This window comes from Arvicola amphibius, chromosome 14 (assembly GCF_903992535.2).
Source record: "Arvicola amphibius chromosome 14, mArvAmp1.2, whole genome shotgun sequence".
In the NCBI taxonomy this organism is placed as follows: domain Eukaryota; kingdom Metazoa; phylum Chordata; class Mammalia; order Rodentia; family Cricetidae; genus Arvicola; species Arvicola amphibius.
The window spans coordinates 9,797,020-9,818,441 of NC_052060.1; the positions used below are offsets into that span (position 1 = coordinate 9,797,020).

At 45.5% G+C, this 21,422-nt stretch overlaps 1 protein-coding gene across 1 annotated transcript in view; it reads left to right on the plus strand.

The window, feature by feature from the left end:
* Positions 1-4,520: 4,520 nt before the first annotated feature.
* Positions 4,521-21,422, plus strand: part of Notch2 (notch receptor 2) — a 139,646-nt gene continuing 122,744 nt past the window's right edge. The window contains exon 1 of the mRNA XM_038311057.1: positions 4,521-4,749. Within this exon, the coding sequence (XP_038166985.1) occupies positions 4,677-4,749 (73 nt within the window). The 5' untranslated portion in view covers positions 4,521-4,676. The remainder of the gene's footprint in view (positions 4,750-21,422) is intronic.

Here is a 21,422-nt window from a genome sequence, read left to right on the forward strand (position 1 = left end):
GCATGTTTATGACTATCTTGCTTCAGAAGAAAAACCCAAACCAAACCCAAACAAAACAAACAAAGTCAAAGCACAACAACCTCCCTATCATCCACTATTGAGCATTTCTGTATATACGTGCCCTAGAGCCTAGGACAAAATAGACACACAAGACAATCTCTGTCCTTGAGTGCTTTATGGCCTGTTGGTTCTGAGAGGACAGACCGGAGAACCAATAAGCACACCCTTCTGTTCTTTGGGACGAAATTTTATGTGTGGGTTTTAAATAATAAGCGCATATCCGTCTATTTTAAGTTCTGAGTAAAACCAAAGCCATTGGCAGCCCTTGTTCATATTTCTGAACCGAGGGACTATGAATTTTGATGGGGCCCAGGAGGGAGTGTGTTTTCAGATGAAAGCTTGTGGGATTCCATTTCTCTCTGTGCCAGTGATGCCCTGGATCATCATAGACTTGCAGTTGCTCTGATTGGCAACAGGACTCCCCCAAAGTGTCCCTGCCAATCTCTTCTATAAGAAGGATTTGCTTTAACTAGGAGCTGTGTCCTCAGGAGAAGAGCGATGCCCAGTCTAGCTACACCGCTCAGCATATTTGGGGCTGAGCTTTGCAGGCAGGTATGAGCCTTTCGCATCTTCAGGCTGTGGCTCAGGCTTTGGGATGCTATCGCAAGCCATCCTGGTTTCGGATAGGCAGGCAGCAGCACAACAGACGCATAGAAGGACATTTAGATTTCACCCAGAGAAGGGGCCAATGGCAAGAACTCAAGGCGGTGCTGGGAATCAGTCAGGCTGCCCCCAGCTCTCCCAAAGACAGACAACTGTTGCAACTCCTGAGCATAGCGTCCCTCTTCCGGCTACACTGATTTCTTGCCTACCTATCTCCTCTATCAAACCGCCTTTCTCTTCCTTTTGCTAGCCTTTATCTGGGGACGGCTCTTCCTGCCCCAAGGTGTTGAGGTCATGGCTGACTCTTGCTCTCTCATTCACGCCTGGTCACTAATCCCAGAGACCAAGCCCATCCTTCCGCATTCCCACAGCTCCTGCTTAGATTCTTGTCTCCCCGGTCCAGGGACAAACTGATTTCCCCTGCTTATCTGCTCTTACAGATGCTGTGCTGCGCCTGGGACAGGTGTAAGCCTCTAAATGTGAGAAGGCCCTGTTCACCTGATGGGTTATTTCTTGATCTGATTGATCACTCGATCCTCCGATTCTTAATTTATTTATTATTGACTTCTTGAAGCTTTCCCTGACTACTTCCAGGCTCTTGACAGGATTATATATATATATATTTTTTACTTGTCCCTTTTCAGTTCTTCTTTCATGTATACTATTTGAGCATTATTTATTTAGTGCTTACTAGGGGCTGGAGAGATGGCTCAGTGGTTATTTAGTGCTTACTAGAACGTATGCCATAAGTTTAACAGTCAACAATTCAACAGAAGTCATGTAATACTATTTATTTGTTTGTTTGTTTTATGAGACAGGGTTTCTTTGGGTAGCCCTGGCTGACTTTCCCCTCTTTTTAATGCATGCATGTGTGTGTGTGCGCGCGCGTGTGCACACGCACAGATGGGAATGCATGTATCTGCAGGCATGCATGAATATGTGTATAGAGGCCAGAAGGTAGTCTTGGGTATTATTATCATGAATGCCACCCCCTCTTTTGAGACAGGGTCTCTCATTGGCCTAGAACTCATCAATTGTGCTATATTGGCTCCCGGGACCTTCCTGCCTCTGCCTTCCTCATGCTGGGATTAGAAGCATGTGCCATCATGCTTGGTTTTTTTATTTTAAGATTTATTTTTAGTATATACACAATGGGGATTATGCACATATGTTTGGGTACCCAAGAGGCCAGAAGTATTAGTATTCCCTTGATACTGGAACTATATGGGATTGTGAGTCACTTGACATGGGTGCTGGGAACCAAACTCTGGTCCTCTGGAAAAGTAGACAGGGCTCTTAACCACGAAGCCATTTTCCACAACCCTTCTTCCTTTGAGGTAGGGGACATCAAACTCAGGTCCCTGTGCTTGTGAGGCAATCATTTAACATGCTGAACTGTTTCTCCAGCCCTGGGGGTTACTTTCTGTAAAGCTGTTACCATGAGGAACACATCTATTTTAATATTTGTCATAGCGACAGTCATTTCTGGAGCTGCCATTCAGGATGAGTATCTTGACTTTCTTTTGTGCATACTTTGGCTGTGGCCTGTGATCTCTGCAGGTCAATTTAACATTTATATGCAGCAACTCACTATTTACTCTCTTCGCTAGTAAAGTGGACGTTCAGACTGGTCAAACAGTGAGCCAACAAATGAAAGTTTATGTTGTTATTTCTCTTTAAACACACCGCACAATCAGAAGTTGTATAGTAGATTTTATAACTATGCTGTTTAAATTCAATTTAATTTATGTGTGTGGATGATTTGCCTGCCTGTATCTCTGTGCAGCATGTGGATATCTGGTGCCTGTGGACACAGGAGGAGGAACTGGATCCTCTGGAACAGGAGTTACTCACAATAGTGAGCCACTATATGGGTGTTGGGAATTGAACCTAGGTCCTTTGCAAGAGCAGCAACTGCTCTTAACCCTCTCTCTAGCCCTCAATTACGCTATTTTTAAAAGGAATTTCTAGGATCCCAATGTGACTGCAGTAAGTAGTAAATGCTTGCTTATCTCTCCTAAAGTAATATGCATGTGTATATGAATGCATGTATGTGGTGTAAGGTATATGTGCGTATAGTGTATTATAGGTGTGTGGTATATGGTGTGTGTGTGTGATATATGGTGTATGTGTGTATGGTGTATTATAGATGTGTGGTATATGGCGAGTGTGATATATATGTATGTGTGTATGGTGTATTTGCACTGTGTGTGCAGGCCAGAGGATGTCAGGTATATGGCTCTATATACCTGACTCTTCATCTTGTTTCTTTGAGAAGGGGTTTTCTTACTGAACCTGGAACTAGGCAGCAGGCCACAGAGAACCTCCTAACCCCTTCCCTATAGCTGTTTCAGGCACTTGCATAGTCAAACCTGGCTTTTAATGTGAGTGTTGGAATTTGAGCTCAGGTCCCACTGAGCCATTTCCCCAGCCACTATAGGTTTTCTTGTTTGTTTTGTTTTTTTTTTTTGCTTTCTTTTGTATTTTGAGACAGGGTTTTTCTGTATAATAGCCCTAGCTGTCCTAGAACTTGCTTTGTAAACTAGGCTGGTCTCAAACTCATAGAGATCCGCCTGCCTCTGCCTTCCGAGTGCTGGGATTAAAGGCATGTGCAACCATGCTCGGCTATATAGTACTTAAAATGCAGTTTCAACGTTCACACCGACTTGCAAATGTTGGGTGGTATTCTGCATTTTATAGTTCATTAACTACTGTGTGGTAGATACTGGTGATGATGACAGACATGGTCCCTGACTTTCCAGTGTAGCTAAGAAGACAGAAATACAAAGAGACCTGTGTGGTTCATGCAGTTTGGTGTAGTTGTTAATCTCATATGTTCTATAAACACATTTATACCCAGGTCGGATCACACCCTCTGCTCTCACTTTGAAAATAACCGCTTTTAGGGTAATAGCTTTTCCTTTCTTTTTAAAACTATGTACACAAACATCCATAAGAAATGAATAGCGTTGTTTTGAAAAATTTTACATATAAGTGGTATTTTTAGAGTCTCCCCCTGCAATTTGTGTTTTCATCATCATTTTGGTTTTAAGGTTGACGTATTTGAAGATGGTGTTTTCAATTGTTGTATTGCACTTCACTTATAATTATGTATTATTCATCTAGTCCCCAAGGGTGGGGCATTTAGGTTGCTCTCAACTCTCAGCTATTAATAGGTTACAGAGAGTATACCTCAAAACGTACTTACTATTTTCTACATCTTTAACTCGCCCTTTGAACTCCTGCTGCCATGATACCTGTCCATGGAAGCCTCCCCTAAATTCTCCTTGACCCCCCTCCCCCAGAGTGGATGATTCCAGTGTCCCAAGCACTTTGCTACAAGAAGTTCACTAAACGAACTAAAGACGGATAGATGGATAGATGGATGGGCGGACAGACTGATGGAGGAACGAACCAGACTGAGCATCTCCAGGAATGTCCTCTAAAGTGAACTTTGGCGCCTTTGCCCCCTGCCCTCCTTTGACAGCCCAGTCTCTGCTCCTCCTCATTCCTGTAACCAGACAAGGAGTGTGTAGGTGTGTGGAGCATGAAGTCTGCCTCTCCCTACAAGTTCAGGATCCCGGCAAACATCAGCATTTGATGTTGGGCGCTTCAGCCACCCCCTTCCCCGAACTCAGCCGGGCGGGCGGGGAGGACCGGGTGCCGAGTGCTGCTCGCGCAGATCCCTCCGCGAGCAGCCGGCCGGCGCTTCTTTCTGCGGGAAACCCCTGGGCGCGCGGCCGCGGCGGCGGCGGCGGCGGCGGCGACGGGGGCGGAGCCTCGCGGTGGGAGGAGGCCGAGGCGGAAGGACACGCGAGCCTCCCAGCCGCGCCGCGCAGCCAGAAACTTTCAGCCAAACTTCGGGCGGCGGCCTGGCTGCGCGGAGTGCAGGGGCGGCGCAGCGGGAGCTCGGGGACTTGGCGAGCCGCGGAGACAGGGTAGCGCACGCGAGAGCGGGACTCCTGGTCGGGACCCGCTCCCCATGCGGATCTGCGCGGGCGGCGGCCACGAAGATGCCCTCTCTGCGTCCCGTCGCGTTGCGGGCGCTGCTGTGGCTCTGGCTGTGCGGCGCGGGCCCCGCGCGCGGTGAGTACCGGGCTCCCGGGACACCATCCTTCTGCCTCCGCGCTCCACGGGCTGCGCCTTCTAAGCTGCCTCGTCCGGGCCTCGAATCTCGGCGTCGCGTAGCGTCTCCGGTTCCGCGTTTGCGGGGTCCCGGGCGATCAGCGAGCGGGCCGAGGTGCGAGTGTGGCCGGGAGGGCGGCAGGGGCTTTCGGCGCTCCCGGCTTTTGACACCCGGATCGGTCCGTCTGTCCCGAGGAGGAGTTGGGCGTGGGGCTCCGGTCTTGTAGAGGTGGAGGCAGCAGTGGGGGAACTGGTGTGGCAGCGTGCTGAGCCACATGATTGAAAATCTCAACTGCTGTTATTCTTTCCGAGGCGCGGAGCTCTTGCTGCGGTTCCAGTGTGCGTCCAGCCCCAGGAATGTGGTGTGACAATCCCCAACTCCTCCAACCTGGCAGCAGCTTGTTGCTCTTTTGGCACCGTTGGGGGTAGGGCAGGGGCAGGCGAGGAAAAGTGGAGACGTTGATCCAAAGTGCTTGCTTAGAAAGACTGGTTGTAGTTGGATATCCCATGCAGCCTCTCTAACACGGTGGGAGCCAGGAAAGGAAATCGAATCATACTTTACCCACCCCACCCACATCTTTAGATTTTACATTTCTTTGGAGTGTTGTATGGAAAGAACTTGGGCTTTGGAGCCCAGCTCTGTAATCCTGGATTCAAATGTGCTGAATTAACTCACCAATAAAATGGGGATGAAATTACCCAGCTAATAGGATTAATTAAAAGAATGTATATTAAACCTGTAGCACTTAAAAGATGTTCAGAAAGCCCTTTCGGGGCAGCGTGTTAGTCTTTCTGAATGAAGTCTGCACTTCCAGTACGTTTGCTGAACTGGAAGGGCCCGCTTTGCTCAAGAAGAGTTAACTTTTACCGAAAAAAAAAAAAAAAACCCAAAAAACAAAAAACCCTAGTACATCTTTTCAGAGAAAGGGCGAGTTTCAGAAAAATACGGTCTTTGTTCATTGTAACAGGCAGCTGACATGCCAATCGCAGATGTTTTGAGCAGGACTTGATTATTTATCACCTGCAAACAGTGCTGGGTTATTAGCACCAACCAGATACTTTTTGGGAAGTTCAAATGTCTTATATTGCTGGCTCCAGAGGTTTTCAGAAGCCGACCAGGAGGCTGTGTGAGGATGAACAGTTTCTGAGACTTTTGCTGGCTCCATCTCAGTGGTGGCATTTTTGCTTTGCCCTTTTCTTTGAATGACGCCGTTTGCCCTGAGTGTGGATTTAGGGCACAGAGGTGCCTAACTAGTGTGATTTTTCGCAGGATTATAATCCTCGGTGCACTATGACTTGTTTTACTTAGTAAATAACTTGAGTGTTTGTGATCTCTGTCTCTTCCCTTATGAAACAATATTAAAAGCATAACTTTTTTTTTCTATATAGTATTGCAGGGACTAAGAAATAGGACTGTAAAGTGGTCTGCAAATTTAAGTGCCAGGATCAATGGCAAGAATGGGATAATGCTGGGATGTGGGCTTTCCTACCTTGTTGAACCCAGGCACACTGAACTGATGTCCCCTACTTCTGCTCCTGTGAGCCTCTGCTATGACTGATTATCACTTAGTGGGGTCAAGTTGAGTGTTAGTCCAGTTGGCTCAAATGATAGGATTTAGGTATTTGGGATTTTAGGTGTTCTTTAGATGCTAAACTATTGTCATAGAAGAGATTAAAGAGCCCATTGTTGGTACAGATCTTAAATCTTCCCAGAGTCCAGCAGTGAGTCTTCCTGATCTATTATGGTCTGTTTTGCCAAAGTACCAATTATAACTCTCGCTCCTTAACTTTTGAGTGTTCCCATGTTTGGCTTGTGGCCAGTTGTTAATTTAATCATCACTGGTTCCTGCGGCAAGGAACTGTCAACCCATCTGTCTGATTGTCTGAACAGCTAGCTATCCTGGACCACCCCTTTGGTTTTCCTTCTGCTCTTCAGTGGGAGTGACTACTGGTTCTACTGTCACCTGGACATGTTCTCAGTTGACTCCCTACCACGAGAGAGCAAGGTTTTTCCTAAAGGGCGGAGGTGAAATTTACCCTGTAACTGTTTCCTGTCTTTTTCTCGTTGGGGGAGGGGAGATGGATTGGTTGCAGGATCTCTTGTTTAATGATGTTCAAAAAAATATTTACCAGTATTTTGCTGGCATCCTTTTTCCACCTTCTCTGTGGATTTGTTCTTTCTCAGAGAAGTAGCCTGGGCTCACCTGGGTTGTCATTGGTCTCAGGACTTTTAAAGAATGTCTAAACGCAGTGGGATATGCTTGGATGCTTGAGAGCAGCCTTACAATACATTTTAAAAATATCATACCCACAGAGATTTTATTTTGCCCACAGAATTTGCATTGATCTGGTTCCCACTCTCTGCCATTCCTGGTGACCCTCCTCCCTGCCCCTTCCATTGTGGTGGAACAGAGCCCCTTGTCCTGGCTGTAACAGACCCACTGGAGTGGTTTATACACTCAGCACCCTGGGATTCTGACACAGTAGGCCTGAGAATCTGTTTAAAAAAAAAAAAAAAACAAAAAAGAAAAAGAAAAAAAGAAAAAAGTTTACAGTTGATTCTGGCATAGTGACCCGGTGAGGCAATCACTGATTAATTCCACTTTATCTGCCTTCAGGATGTATATGGGATCTTGCCTTTTAGATTTTAATAATTTCCACATTGAACGTAGCTTTAGCCAGCCATTCCAGAGATTAACCCTTCTGACTCTTGAGGAATTTAGAAATTGCTAACGTGAAAACTGTAGACTATAATTCGTTCTTTCTTGGGCACAACTACCCGCCTCTTAAAAAGACTTCACGTGTTTGGATGCTGTCACACCCTGTCCCCCTTTCTGCCACAGATTCTTCTTAACATATCATACACCATATCATTTTTGAATCCTTTATAGATTTTTCCAGAAAATAATACCCCCTCTAAGGCACAGTTTGGATGAGAATGTATTATGTTGTATTTGCAATCCATATATAATTGTTTCCTTTCTTGTTAGCTCTTTCTGGATGTCTCAAATTAATCTGTCCCCTCTCCTGAATTTTCTGGATTCTCTTGCTCCTGTCTTCTCTTTTTTTTCCCAAACTACTTGAAACCAAAAGGTGCCCCGTCTCTCACTTTCTGGCTGCACCAGTCCACTGTACGTGTCTGTTTTAGTCAGGCCACTAAACCGGGAGCCAGGAGATCAGAAGGTTCCTCCAGGCCTGTTATTAATTGATTTGGTGCCCTTGCAGGGGAGCCCGTGTTTTGGTCATCCTCTTTCTCATGGACTTTGTCACTGATCACAGGGCTGGTTACAGAGCTGTGACTATGGTTCCTTCAGGGCTTCAGGTCTAGGGCCTTGTTCATCCTCCATTCTGCTTCCATCTCTTGCTCCATGAACTTTTACACACAGAAACACACCCCGAGCACTTACTTTAATTGTGTGCTCGAGGGGTAGAATTGTACCTTTGCATTTTGTATGTGTTCTAATGTCCACACCCCTGTCCTCTATGCCCCCATGTCCGCCTGTCATGATGCTTTGGCATCTCATTGGCAGCCAGTAAAGACTTGCTCATTTGAGCAAATAACTTTCAGTCTCTTTTTATTGTCAACCACTGCAATCCCCCTGGATGACTTTTAAGTGGCATTTGCAAGAGTCTTTGGTTACCTTACATCTGGGGAAAAACATCAAAGTTTTCACTTTCCCAGATGTTTTATTTAGCTTTCCATTCTCTCTCTTGTCTCTCTCTGTCTCTCTGTCTCTCTCTCTCTCTCTCTTTCTCTCTCTCTCTGTGTGTGTGTGTGTGTATGTGTGTAGCGTGAGTGAGTTTTTTTTCTTTTCTGATCATTTCTGCTTTTGAAAAGGTCATTTTGAGTTTGAAATCTCACTTGGCGGCTGTGACATCTACTCTTGTCTCAACCTCTCCTGGTCCCTGTATTGTGACCACCAACCAGCACTTGGTTTGGCTTTGTTCAGATTTACCTTCCAATAGAAGTCCTCCATTTTGGGGGATAGCTTGGGCTCGTTTTGGGGATAGTATATTTTTCTTTGGAGTTAGATTTGTTTTAATATTTTTGAGGCTTTCCATCCTAAACTTGATATTGCAATTCTGTACCATCCTGATAACATTATACTTTTAGTGGTACACACACATACATACACACACACACACACACACACACACACTTATGGAATGTCACTACCAAATCAAATCAAACCAGATAATAACAACAACAAAATAACCCACCCTCCAAGGATAAGACATAATGAATGAGGATTTTAGACAAGCACTGTGATTGGTCTCTGACACATCCTGCTCCTTGAGGGAGGAGGTACTCTGCCACACATAACCCTGTTCTGTCCTAGGAGACATTCACAGCATGTGCCCAGCCTGCAGAGGCACCTGAGCAGAATCTGGTCTTGGTTGAGCACTTGTGACTTGCTCGGCTTCTCTGGGGCTTTTGTGGGAGAGCAGCTGGTGAGTCCGAGTCGTCACGCCTTCTCCCTTGAAGACTGAGCATCACTTGAAAGACTTATACTACCTCCTGCCTTTTGACACAGGGCTGGCTTTGAAGTCTTGGTCATCCTGTGTCGGCCTCGGGAGTGCTGGGTTACAGTGTGCACCCTTATCCTATACCTGGCTTTGTGCTAACTCCTGTTTTTACTTAAGGGGTGGGTCAAGTTTTCCTCTTTGTTATATGTGCTGATGGGGACTTTAAAGCTCTCCACGCTCTGTTTATCCCCTGCTGGATCAGATCTCTTGTGACACCCTGGCAAAGGTGCAATACCCTTGTGTCTACTGTCAAGAGGCAGGGCGGTCATTCTCTGACCTCTCATTCCTATCCAACAGGTTGCTGCCCTTTTTTGATCTCCACTCAGTATTATCATCTCTGTAATTTATCCCTCTCAGTCCAGAGCTTTGTGTGGCTATGTGCCTTTCACTGAAGTGACACCTGCTTGTCCATAAAAGGACTGGGATCTGTGAAGAACATTAAATGGTCTGTGCAGGACAGCCATTCAGGTGAACTGCCTTAGCCCTATGTGTTCTATCCACTTCCCACATAGGCCCTTGGCAGAGGAAAGAGTTTGTCTAGCATTTTCTCTGGCTCCTCTTGTGAAACCAGCAACCATGGTTGTCTTTGGTAGTCTGACTCTGTGGGTCTAGGGTTATGTCTGGGAATGTGTATATCCAAGTAATTGCCAAGTTTGGGGCCAGGAGACGGCTCAGGGGGCAGAGCGTCCGCTGTACGTGTGAGAGGACCTGAGTTTGCACCCCCAGCCCTCACGTAGTAAGCAGTTGTGGCGATGTATATTTGCAGTTCAGAGCTGGGGGCAGAGACAGGAACATCCCGGGGTTTGGCCGGCCCATCGGTCCACCTGAAACAGTGAACTCTAGGTTTAGTGAGAGCTCCTTTCTCAAAGAGTAAGGTAGGTGGGGCTGCAGAGATGGATCGGAGATGAGGGTGCTTGCTGCTCTTCCAAAGGACGCAAGTTCGGTTCCCAGCATCTGTCATGACTGTCTGTCACTTCAGCTCCAGGGGGACCTGACACCCTTTGCCATGGGCACTGACACACACATGACATGTAGTCATACAAACATATAAACATTCCCATATCCTCCTCAATGATAGCTTCAAAGGGAGGGTACCCCTGTGCTATCACCATAAGGCTAATAAAGTTGCCCGGTTTCTTTTTTTAAAGTCAACCCGTCAAGTATCGTATGTCTTCAGACTGATGTATGTGTAATGTATGTCTTTGGTGGCAATTTCCCTCCCCCCCCCACATCAGTGATCCTTGGGTACCAGAATGCACAGAGGTTTCTCAGTCAGTACTCTCTTTAGCCCAGCGTGTGATTGATGCTTCCTTGGAGGCTCTCTGTTTTGTTAACCTGTGAACGCGTAGCTGGTGGCAGCAATTCCCCTTGAGTGTATCAGCACAGAGCGAGACAAAGACACTCATTTCAGGCCACCCTGATTTTTCTTTTTTGAGAGAGGGTCTTATTCTGTAGCTCAGATTGGCCTGGAACTCACTGTGTATTCCAGGCTGGCCTTGAACTTACAGTTCCTTGGGCTTAGTTTCCCAAGTGTGGGAGTTAGAGGAACAAGCCACCATCCTCTTGGAAGTACTGATCTGGGGCAGGTTGGGATATGCTAAACATGAGCGAGGAAGGAAACAATGGAAGAAGCAAAGGTCCTCAGACAGAGCGCTCTGCAGGAGGGGCCCAGGATTGTTCCCGTGGCACTTCATGTCACCACCTTCCATGGAAAGAAGAAAGTGACTTTAGCAGTAGAAGGTTGCCTTGGGCTCCAATAGGTCAGGCTGCACAGTGTTCCCTGGCAGTGGCAGGAGGTTTGCTCTGTCTCCCTCCTACTTTTTTGAAGGGATTGTTACCTATGTGGTGCCTAACATTGTGGCCTTCAGAGGAAGAGTGGAGAAACACAGGGGTTTTGAGAGCTACAGTGGGCAAGCAGTGAGGGTGTCCATTTTTATTATTGCGTTTGGCCACTGAATTCAAAGAACTCAGATTTACTGCTCAGTTGCCAACAGCCTGTAGGAAGAACTGACTTAGAGACCAGAAACTACCTTAGGAAGACCTCTGGGGAATTGGAAGAGGGACCCAGGCCCTCAACATCTGGCTGGAAGACTAAAGGCATCAATTCAACCATTGTAATTGGCCTGCGGTTCAAGGGGGCCAGGGACATTTGTATAAAGCCCTGATGACTGTGGGTGCTGAGATCGGTGCTATGTTAGGATTCGGGTGTGTTGTCAGGCTTAATTTGTGTTTCCCTTGGCGTCCTGGAGCAAGCAGTGCAGGAAAGTTAGTGGGAATGGCCTCCAAAGTGGAAGTTAGGATCGCGCCCCCAGGACTGATACTATCATGGGGATGAGATAAATGGGTACATGATGGTAGTGTGAAAGCCACCTAGCCATTCATCTGCCCTCTCTGAAAGCAGTTTTCTGCAGTCTGGGTGACTAAGAGCAGTGGGGTCCAGGGAAGTACACTTCAGGACCAGATACTTAACTAGAGAACAGCAGCCCCAGCTCCCTGCACCCCTTGGGGTGGGGTGGGGGAGGCTTCTCTGCTATTCTGCACCGTCTGCTGTTTTCCTTTCTCTGTTGTAACATGGGGGAAAAACCTTGGGGAGAAGACAAAGACCCCCTTGTCTGGTGGGGGGTGTGACTGAAATTGGCGCACGTTGTGGTGGCTGCTAGTGGGTTTGCGGTGAGAAAGCAGTATGTCCTCAGCCTTGCATGGCAGGCTCGCTACAGGACTCGTTAGGGCGGAAACTGTCTTCCTTGGAAGATCCAGTTCTCAGTGGCAGTGACTGAAAGAGTTTCCCATCACAGGCACGGGGAGTGTGTGGTGTGGACACACCCTGAGTCGCCGCTGCAGGTGGCATTGATTAATTACGCTGACATAGCCCTCACCCTGTTTTCCTTGTCTTGGCAAAACCCTGTTCTTCCAGCTCCGCAAACACTTATGTGGTATCAGAGGAGGTTGAACAAGGTCTTGGTAGTTACAGGTGGTCGGTTGTTTCACTGGCCTCTGGCACTGTAGACCTGGACTAGGTGGATGTGTTTGGATTTTCAGCCAGGCACGAAGGACCTGGGCCCATCTTCCAGGGGACTGAAGCCCAGTTCCCTGGAGGCCTGCTTAGGGAGGTTTCTGGTCTCAAAGTCAGTTCCTTCTACAGGTTGTTGGCAACGAGTAGTAACTCTGGGTTCTTTGACTATATCGGACAAACATCATGCCAGGATGGACTCATTGCCACACAAAGACAGGTTGGGTATGTGGTGTTGCAGAACCTGTTTCTGGGGTAAGAGTAACTCTCCCACTCATAGGCATGTTTATTCATATGAAGAAAGTATGTGTGTTTTGTGAGGCAAGGAAAACATGATGAGAGTATTTTGATTGGAGTCAGATATTGTCTCCTTAATGATATGTCTTCATTTAACAAATAGCACCCCCTTTAAATACAGTTTTGCTTGCCAGATAAGGTGTTGGACACACAGCTGTGGTTGTCTTCTAAAGTGTAAGGCCTTTTTCGGAGGCAGGTGTATTTTTAAATTGTGTGGTTTGCTTCCTTTTCATTTTGTGTTCTCCTCCCCCTCCCTTCTCTCTGTGAGAAGATTCTGGGTAGCATTTAGGTCACAAACATTTCCAGCCGTCTTTCTAGCAGGAGAACCCTTGTCTGTCAGTAGACTTGGTGTCCTGGTATTGAATGTTCTCTACTGTTGATGGTGTTGATGGGTCAACTTCTCTGAGGTGACCGTGCTTCAGGGAGCCTTGGATTTTTCTCTGCTTTCAGATACATTTGTTTGGAAAATACCAAGTCTCATTGAGGTTTCAAGATATGCTTTCTTGCTTATTAATTTTTATATGTTTTTCTTTGCAGTGAACATGGCTGTTCTTTTGCTAGCTCTTTCAGTGGGACACATGAAAGAGATTTACTTTCTTGTAACAGTTAAAACATTTCCAAATCTTTATGAAGATTTGAAGGAAAAAGACCATATCCTGTGCTCAGTCCAAGTTTTGGTCATGAAGTTACTATTTAAAGCAAGTGCCAGTTGAATATACTGGTGCTAATAAATCCTAGCGCTCTAGAGGCTGAGGCAGAAGCGTTGCCATGTGAACAGTGTATCACATAGGAAGACCCTGTCTAACTCCCTGTCCTCCCCCAATAAAGCAAGTAACCATTTAAAGTCCTTCCTTGTGACACACTTCCTAACTATTAAGGAAAATGGTTGTAACTAAAAACAAACATTGTAACAGTTTCATTCAGGTAGGTTTACATAGCAACAGAATTATTCCTTATGTTTACACATAATTAACTCATATTTATACTATGTTGATTTTCCCTGGCACCTTTACAAGATTTTGTGTGTGTATGTGATTTTAAAAGTAGTTACATTGAGAACTCTTTAGGTATGTTTGAGCAATCAGGAAAATACCGTCATCACATACTGTTATTTTGTGGGCATGCATACCATACATGTATTTTGTTACCCTTGGATTTCAGAAGCTACAATACATTTGAAAGTTACTAGACTTTATATTTTAAAAGTTATATACATTCACTATAAAAGCAGTTTCCTGTTCAAAGTGTTTTCACAAATTTGATTCTAATGGTTAAATAATAGGTTCATGTGTTTTGACCTTTTTCCTTTGCCTGCAAATTTGGCTGGATCCACCCTCTCCCATCTCACCTCATGTACAGGTAAAGATCATCTGCACGCAGGAGGCAGCTTTGCTCTGGGATTCCAGTGATTCTATATCTAAGAGAGTGGTATCTAAAATGTAAGGGGAAGTATCATTAAAAATTAGGGACACATGAGAAAATGAACATCATTAGTAATGCTACCATTCTAAGCCCAACTGTGGTTAACATTTGATGACTCACAGACACTTTTCTCATTTTTCAGTGTCTATTATAAAACTTTTAATTGCAGTTTTAACATGCATATAGTTTTATCATCGCCTGTACCGATAAAATTAATGTGAACATTTCTCCATGTTTATAAGTGTCCTTTAAGAAAATGGTTTCAAAGGCTACATACTGTACTGTCATAAGGGGCTACTATTCTTCATTCTTGTGAAAATCCATCGTTAGTTTCCAGGTACAGGTATCATAATTATCAAGAGTGTGTAATGAACATTCTTGTAGGGGCTGGGGATGACTCAGGGATTGAGAGCACTGGATGCTTTCCCAGAATTCGTGGGTCCGATTCCCAGCACCCACATCAAGTGGCTCTCAACCAACTATAGCTCTAGCTCCAAGGGGTTCAATACCTTCCTCTGACCCCTGTGGGCCCTGCACATACACACTGTATGTATATGGAGGTACAACACCCATACACATAAAATAAAAGCAAATCATAAAAAAACAGTTATTTTTTTACTGAAATCTAGAAGATTTTAAGACATGCTGCTGTTTGACCCAGTTATACTTTTCTTAGCTGAATATGAGGCTGCCAGTGTTCCCAGCCATTGCCAACACTAGGTTTTGCTTAAATAATTTTTTATTACCTGGTAATGGTGAATGCTCCCTTATTTCTTGTTGTGAATAGTGGAATTTCAAACAGTATCTTAGTGAACACGTGTAGTGTCTTTTTTTCCTTTCTATGTATTTGTTTATGAATGTTTTCCATATATCTGATCGGAAAAGCTCTTTAAGTATTAAGGGTGTTGGCCCTTCAGCTGCTTTAAAAATGTTAACAGTGTAACTAGCAATTCCCAGCACGTAAGGGCTGGGGCTGCAGTGTGGAACACATCCTTAGCTTGCTGGAGGCTCTGGCTTCCATGTTAGCACCAAAGCTGGTAAACCAAACCCAAACCTAACACGATCCAACTAAGTAGCAAAAACAAGAAAACAAGAAAAGTATACAGTATCACATTTGGAATAAGTAACTATCCTTTGATAAATTAGTTGTTTTTCATCTTCAGAATTCTAAAGGTCTTGGTCAAGCTTCTTACTGTGTAGCCCTGGCTGGCCTGGAATTCAGAGATCCTCTTGCCTCTGCTGGGATTAAAGGTGTGTGCGTGGCCTTAGCCAAGTTTTGAAATATGTATTTTCTATAGCTACTTTTTTAATTTTTGGTTTTTCGAGACAGGGTTTCTCTGTATAACAGTTCTGGCTGTTCTGGAACTTGCTCTGTAGACCAGAGTGGCCTCAACTCAGATCCGCCTGCCCTCTGCCTGATGGGACTGAAGGCCTCTGCCACCACACCTGGCTACTATAGCTACTTTAAAGTTCCATTTTTTGGTGATGTTGTTTAATTCTGATTATTGAGACAGTCTCATGCAGCCAGGCTGGCCTCAAACTCACTAGGTAGCTGAGGCTATCTTTGACCTCTCCATCCTCCTGCTACCATTTTCTTAGAGGTGGGGTTATAAGCATGCACTACCTGGTTGGTGTTTTAAATTCGGATCTGAGTTTATATAACAACATGTTGTTAATTATATGCAGCAAGGAAACATACATTTACTGTAATGTGTGATTAAACAAAAAACGATCTTGGAGGCAAATGGTATGTTCCCCGACTACTGTCCTGTCTTTCCAACTGTCCAACAATTTGAAGCATATAACACTCTGAAAGGCCTGGAGCTAGCATCATGTCTGCCACTCACTGCTAATTCTGATACTTTGACCTCACTGGTAAGCCTGGACAGTGGTCAGGGCAGTCAGTTCAGCCAGACAACAGGATGACTAAGATTCCCTCCCCTCCACCCTCACCAAATTGATTAGTTGTGCGACGGAATTGACTGAAGCAGCCTGTTGTTTTGGCTCCCCGTGGACACCACCTGTTTCTTCCATTCCTCCTTCCAGCCTCCCGCTGCCCTGGTGCAGAGCTATGTGCACAGCGGGTAAGCGGTCAGTGTTGTTGCTGAAGAATGTTGCAATAAAGAGGAGTAGATTGCTTTTTGCAAGCTTGTGTGTTCTCGAGACACCCCACTGCTTTTGACATGGAGTGCTGCAGTTGAACAGCTCTGTGCTGAAGCCTGGCAGGTCTCAAGTGCTTGCTTCAGAGTAATTCCAGGCCGTATGAATGCTTAAGTGTCACTGGAATTTAATTACCATATTTAGCATGAGGAGACCTGGGGAATGAGGACATTTCTGACCAACCGAAGAAGGAAACTGAAGGACTGCAACATTTTTCTTTCTTTTCTTTTCCTTTTTTCTTTTTTAATGAGATGGTTAGGAGAAGGCCGGCCAGGCTGGGACTCTTAATTTGTGACAACTGGTCTTTGTTTTTGTGCCCCTTCCACATAATTGATTTATGGATGGGCAAAGAGATTTCATAGTGAAATTCTTTCTCACCCTGAAGTTCAGTTCTGTCTTTGGGAGGAAGTAGAGAATTATCACGCCTGATTCCTCCCTGAAAGGCTCAGCCAGCAGGTGAGGCCGTGGACTGAACAGAATGGTGAATATGTGTTCCCACCTTTCTCCTTTAAGATGTGCTAGTTTTCAGCTTTGTCCTGGCCTGGATTTATTTTGGCCTAGCCCTTGTCTCCACCCTGTGTTTGGAACCGTCAGCCTTCCCGCTGTGGCTTCACATTACCCTGCCTCATGTTTTTCTCGTTTAAAGCATGAGGTAGTGATGGGATGACCAGCAAATATAATTGACATAAACATTATTTCTATAAAGGAAAACAACCTCTAATATCAATACAGACCCGTGTAGGTCAAAGGAGGTCTCATGGCAGTTGCTCCTTTAATCCCCACAAAACTTTGCTGGAGCTGAGACTCCCGGGGGTCAGGTGGCTTGCCCCATCCTGCTGAGTGCTCGTCGATGATAGAGAGCAGGGCAGGCACTGAAACACATGTCTTGATTGCTTTATTAATGTTAGTTTCCTTTCTGAAAAAAAGTTCAAGCTTTTCCTGTGTAAGCATCGCCCCTCATTGCGCTCAAATGGCTGTCCTCTGGGTGGACAGTATTTACTTGCATCGTGGGGTAAGGTGTTTGGAGCTCGGGATGCTGTTGAGAGCCAGAGTCAGCGAGGCATCAGGCTGCATCCAAAGCCCCATCAGGGCGGCCTTTGTGGCCACTGTTCTCTATGCACTTCATAGCTTCCAGAGAAGATAGAAGGATGGACGGGGAAACTGAGGCTCAGGGTGCTGCAGTTAGTAACTGACTTAGTTTAGATTCAGAAATAGGTCCGATCCCAATATTCTTCCACGTTCAAAGACATTGCACACACGTTTTATGATACATTCGTTACTAGACATTAACTCACAAAATACCTTTTTTTGAAGAGCCAACCGGGAACCTGTTGTGTCTTCTGTAAGAATCACATGGGTGTTGCAGCTGTGGCTCTGGCCTCTTCTAGGCTGCCTCCACCGCCAGGACAAGCAAATAGGATTCAGGGAGATTGGCAGGGGTTTCCATTAGGCCCACGTGGGCCTCAGCCCTGAGCTCTCTGGAGGGCCGGTCTTAGAAGTGCCCAGACTCTGGCTCTCCTTGAGACATTTCCTGTGTGTGTAGAGCCTTTGATAGGAAGTTGTCAGCTTTGTGGGGAGAAGGTGGGGATACTGATGCGTGGGGCTCTCACCTGCTAGCTCCTGTCTTTGCACAGGTTTCTTAAGTTTTTTGTGCCTTAGTCTTATGTCTGCAGCGAGGAGAGTAGCAGTGTGGGGGTTCTTGGGAGCGTTTAATAAGCCTGTGTTAGACTCACAGGTCAGCGTCTGCAACAAAGTGAGTGTGATAAGGGCCTGGCAGTGCTGTTGCTGTAGGTCACAGCGTGGTCTGCCCGCTCACTGCTGTGGAATGGAATGCGCCATCCATCTTCCGCAGTCAAGTGTGAAGGAGTGACTGTGGCCCTGGGTGGAGAACCAGGGCCTTCTTCAGCTTAGCAGGATGGGGGCTCTCCCCTGGCTACCTCTGACTTGGGGACTGTGGAAAACACTGCATTCAAATCTGTTCCCTTCATGCTGTGTAATTCCAAATTGGGGGACGTTTTGTGTACGGCTTGGTAGGTAGTAAATTATTTTGCTGTTACTTTTTAACCAGGCATTGTGGTTGTATGTACTGTGATTTTTTTTTTCCCCAAGGCATAGATCTGGGAATGGCTTTATGTTCAAAACTCTTTTTTACTTTTTTAAGTTTAACGTTTTATGGGTCTTTTTTTTTTGTGTGTGTATGTGTGTGTACATGCATGTGGGTGCCCTCAGAGGTCAGAAGAGGATGTCAGATCCTCTTGGACTTACACATGGTAATAAGCTACCTGAAGTGCATGCTGGGAACCGAACCTGCTCCTTCTGAAAGAGCAGTAAGTGCTCTTAAGCACTGAGCCATCTCTCCAGCTCCAAGCTTCGTGCTTACTCTAGACTTCCTTTGATAGGACAGATGTTCCTGTGAGGAACATCACTAAGGCCAGGATGCTCAATCCATTATCTCTGTTAGCCATTACAGAATAATACAAATATCCCACATCTCTCATTGCAACCCCAGAGGCCCTTAGAGACTTCGATATTTCAGGCTGGGGGCCACCTACCCACTCCACTCCTAGTTTAAAGATGGAGAAACTACAAAAGTCTATAGAGGTAGAGTGGCTGCCCAAGGGATGGGAGGCAGGCCAGGGTCAGCCCCAGAGCTCCTGCTCCTGATCACTGCTCCTCACATGTTTGTCACTGTGTTCTGAAGGTTAATTTCAGAGCCAGCAGCAGTGAAGGAATACGATGGGTATGGGGAGGGCAGAGGTGTAGCCATTTTGAAGCTGCCTCTGAAGCAGAGAATATACATCCCCAGGACCGCTGCTTGTCGCTTTGGACTTTGTCATGGTGAGGATAACCCAGTGGGCCCTGGTATCACTGGTGGTTCGGAGTTGGGTCAGCCAGGACTGGGGAGCTGCTGCCTCAGAGGTACTTAACGTTTGTTTCCCATGACAGCTTGTTTGTCTCAAGTCTTGGCAGCCTTGGACAAATGGTTGTCAGGTTTTTTGTTTTGTTTTGTTTTAAGACAAAATTCCAAATTCTACTTGGCAGATTTTGTAAGCCACCTTCTAGCTACCACTCCCTTCTGCTCCCTCTATAATTATTTTTAAGAGTTTTGTTTTTCCATTGTGGGAGTACTGTAAAGGTTTCCTTTTGTAGTCTGAGGTATTTATAATTATTGGTAAGCACACAGCTGACAGAAAATGCTGTGTGTTCTCGTTAACTCAGATATCTTAAAACACTTAAAATTGGTTTCCTATAATTTGGATCTTTCTGAAAAAACAGTTGAAGCTACTTATTAAGAAGGACTGTACTGAGGGAAGGGACATTTGGATCTATCATAGGTACATACGAACATAAGGGAGGGCATTTGGATGGAGATAGGCACATGCGAATCCACTCTGGAGAAACTGCAGAGCCTGTGTGGAAGCTGCTCCAACTCTTGTCTCCTTGTAATAAAGTAAACCCGACAGACAGAAACCTCCGTCCTCATGGAGCTTGTGTGACTTGCAGTAGCCTCCATGTACTGAGGGTTTATGAGGTGACAGATGCTTGGGAAGACCATACTCATTTCTTTCAGTCCTGAGAGTAAACATTATGATTTCCTGTCACAGAAAGGCCAGGGAATGGCCGTGCATGTGGCCCTCCTCGCCTGGGGGTCAGAGCAGCAACTGAGCCCGCTGGCCTGACTCCAGAGCTGACTCCTACCTCCAGGGCAGTCAGGTGGGATCCTGTATTCCCACTAACGACATAGAGTTGAGTTGCATAATTTGTGTACTGAGTTGACGCTTTATCCTTATTTGCAGTATCCTAACTCTGAATGAATATCTGTATAATATTATGGAAATTATGAAAACTACCCACTTTGATTTGGAAGAATTCCAGTTCCGTCTAAAACTTTTTCTAAGATGTATTTATTTAGATAAACAAAAATGAAAAAAATTGTTTAGTTGTCTTTTCCATGTTGTTTCTGGACCCCTTCCAAAGAAATCTTCAGTAGATTGAGATCAGGATTGAATATGTATTGCTTTTTTTTGGTAATGACAAGTTGAGAAACATTAAAAATGGTAACCTCGAGTTCTGTTTGTGCTCAGAATGTTTTCTGGCAGGCTCTTTGGTTCTAAATAGCTTTCTCCGGACTGTGCAGTTGTATCCTTCAAAAAGAGACGTGAGACACAGGGTAAAAGATTGGAATGCTTCAGTCTCTCAACGATGGACACAGCCTGCTATTAAAACAACCCAATTCTAACCCGCCTGACTAGATACTAAACTACCCAGTTCTAACCCGCCTGACTAGATACTAAACTACCCAGTTCTAACCCACCTAACCAGATACTAAACTACCCAGTTCTAACCCGCCTAACAAGTACTGAACTTCCCAGTTCTAACCCGCCTAACCAGATACTGAACTACCCAGTTCTAACCCACCTAACCAGATACTAAACTACCCAGTTCTAACCCGCCTAACCAGATACTGAACTACCCAGTTCTAACCCGCCTAACCAGATACTGAACTACCCAGTTCTAACCTACTAAACCAGGTACTGAACTACCCAGTTCTAACCCACCTAACCAGATACTAAATTACCCATTTTTAACCTACTAAACCAGATACTGAACTACCCAGTTCTAACCCACCTAACCAGATACTAAACTACCCAGTTCTAACCCGCCTAACCAGATACTAAACTACCCAGTTCTAACCCGCCTAACCAGATACTGAACTACCCAGTTCTAACCTACTAAACCAGGTACTGAACTACCCAGTTCTAACCCACCTAACCAGATACTAAATTACCCATTTTTAACCTACTAAACCAGATACTGAACTACCCAGTTCTAACCCACCTAACCAGATACTAAACTACCCAGTTCTAACCCGCCTAACCAGATACTAAACTACCCAGTTCTAACCTACTAAATCAGATACTGAACTACCCAGCTCCAACCCGCCTAAGAACTTTCCCCTTCTGGCCATCTCCTCTGACCCTGGAAACTGGTGTATGAGAAGGAATCCAGAGTGTGTATCTTCTCTGTTCTGCTGTCCCGGGCGCGCAAACATGGGAATCTTCTCAAACACACCTGATTTTCTTGCAAGGGTTGTTTACCACTGGTTGAACAGTAAGGGGGAGAATGGTTGAGAGTCACTTAATGAAAGGTAGGTGGGAGTCAACGCTGATTATGTCTAAGCACCCATCAGCGCGACTGCAGATACCCTTTCTGGGGC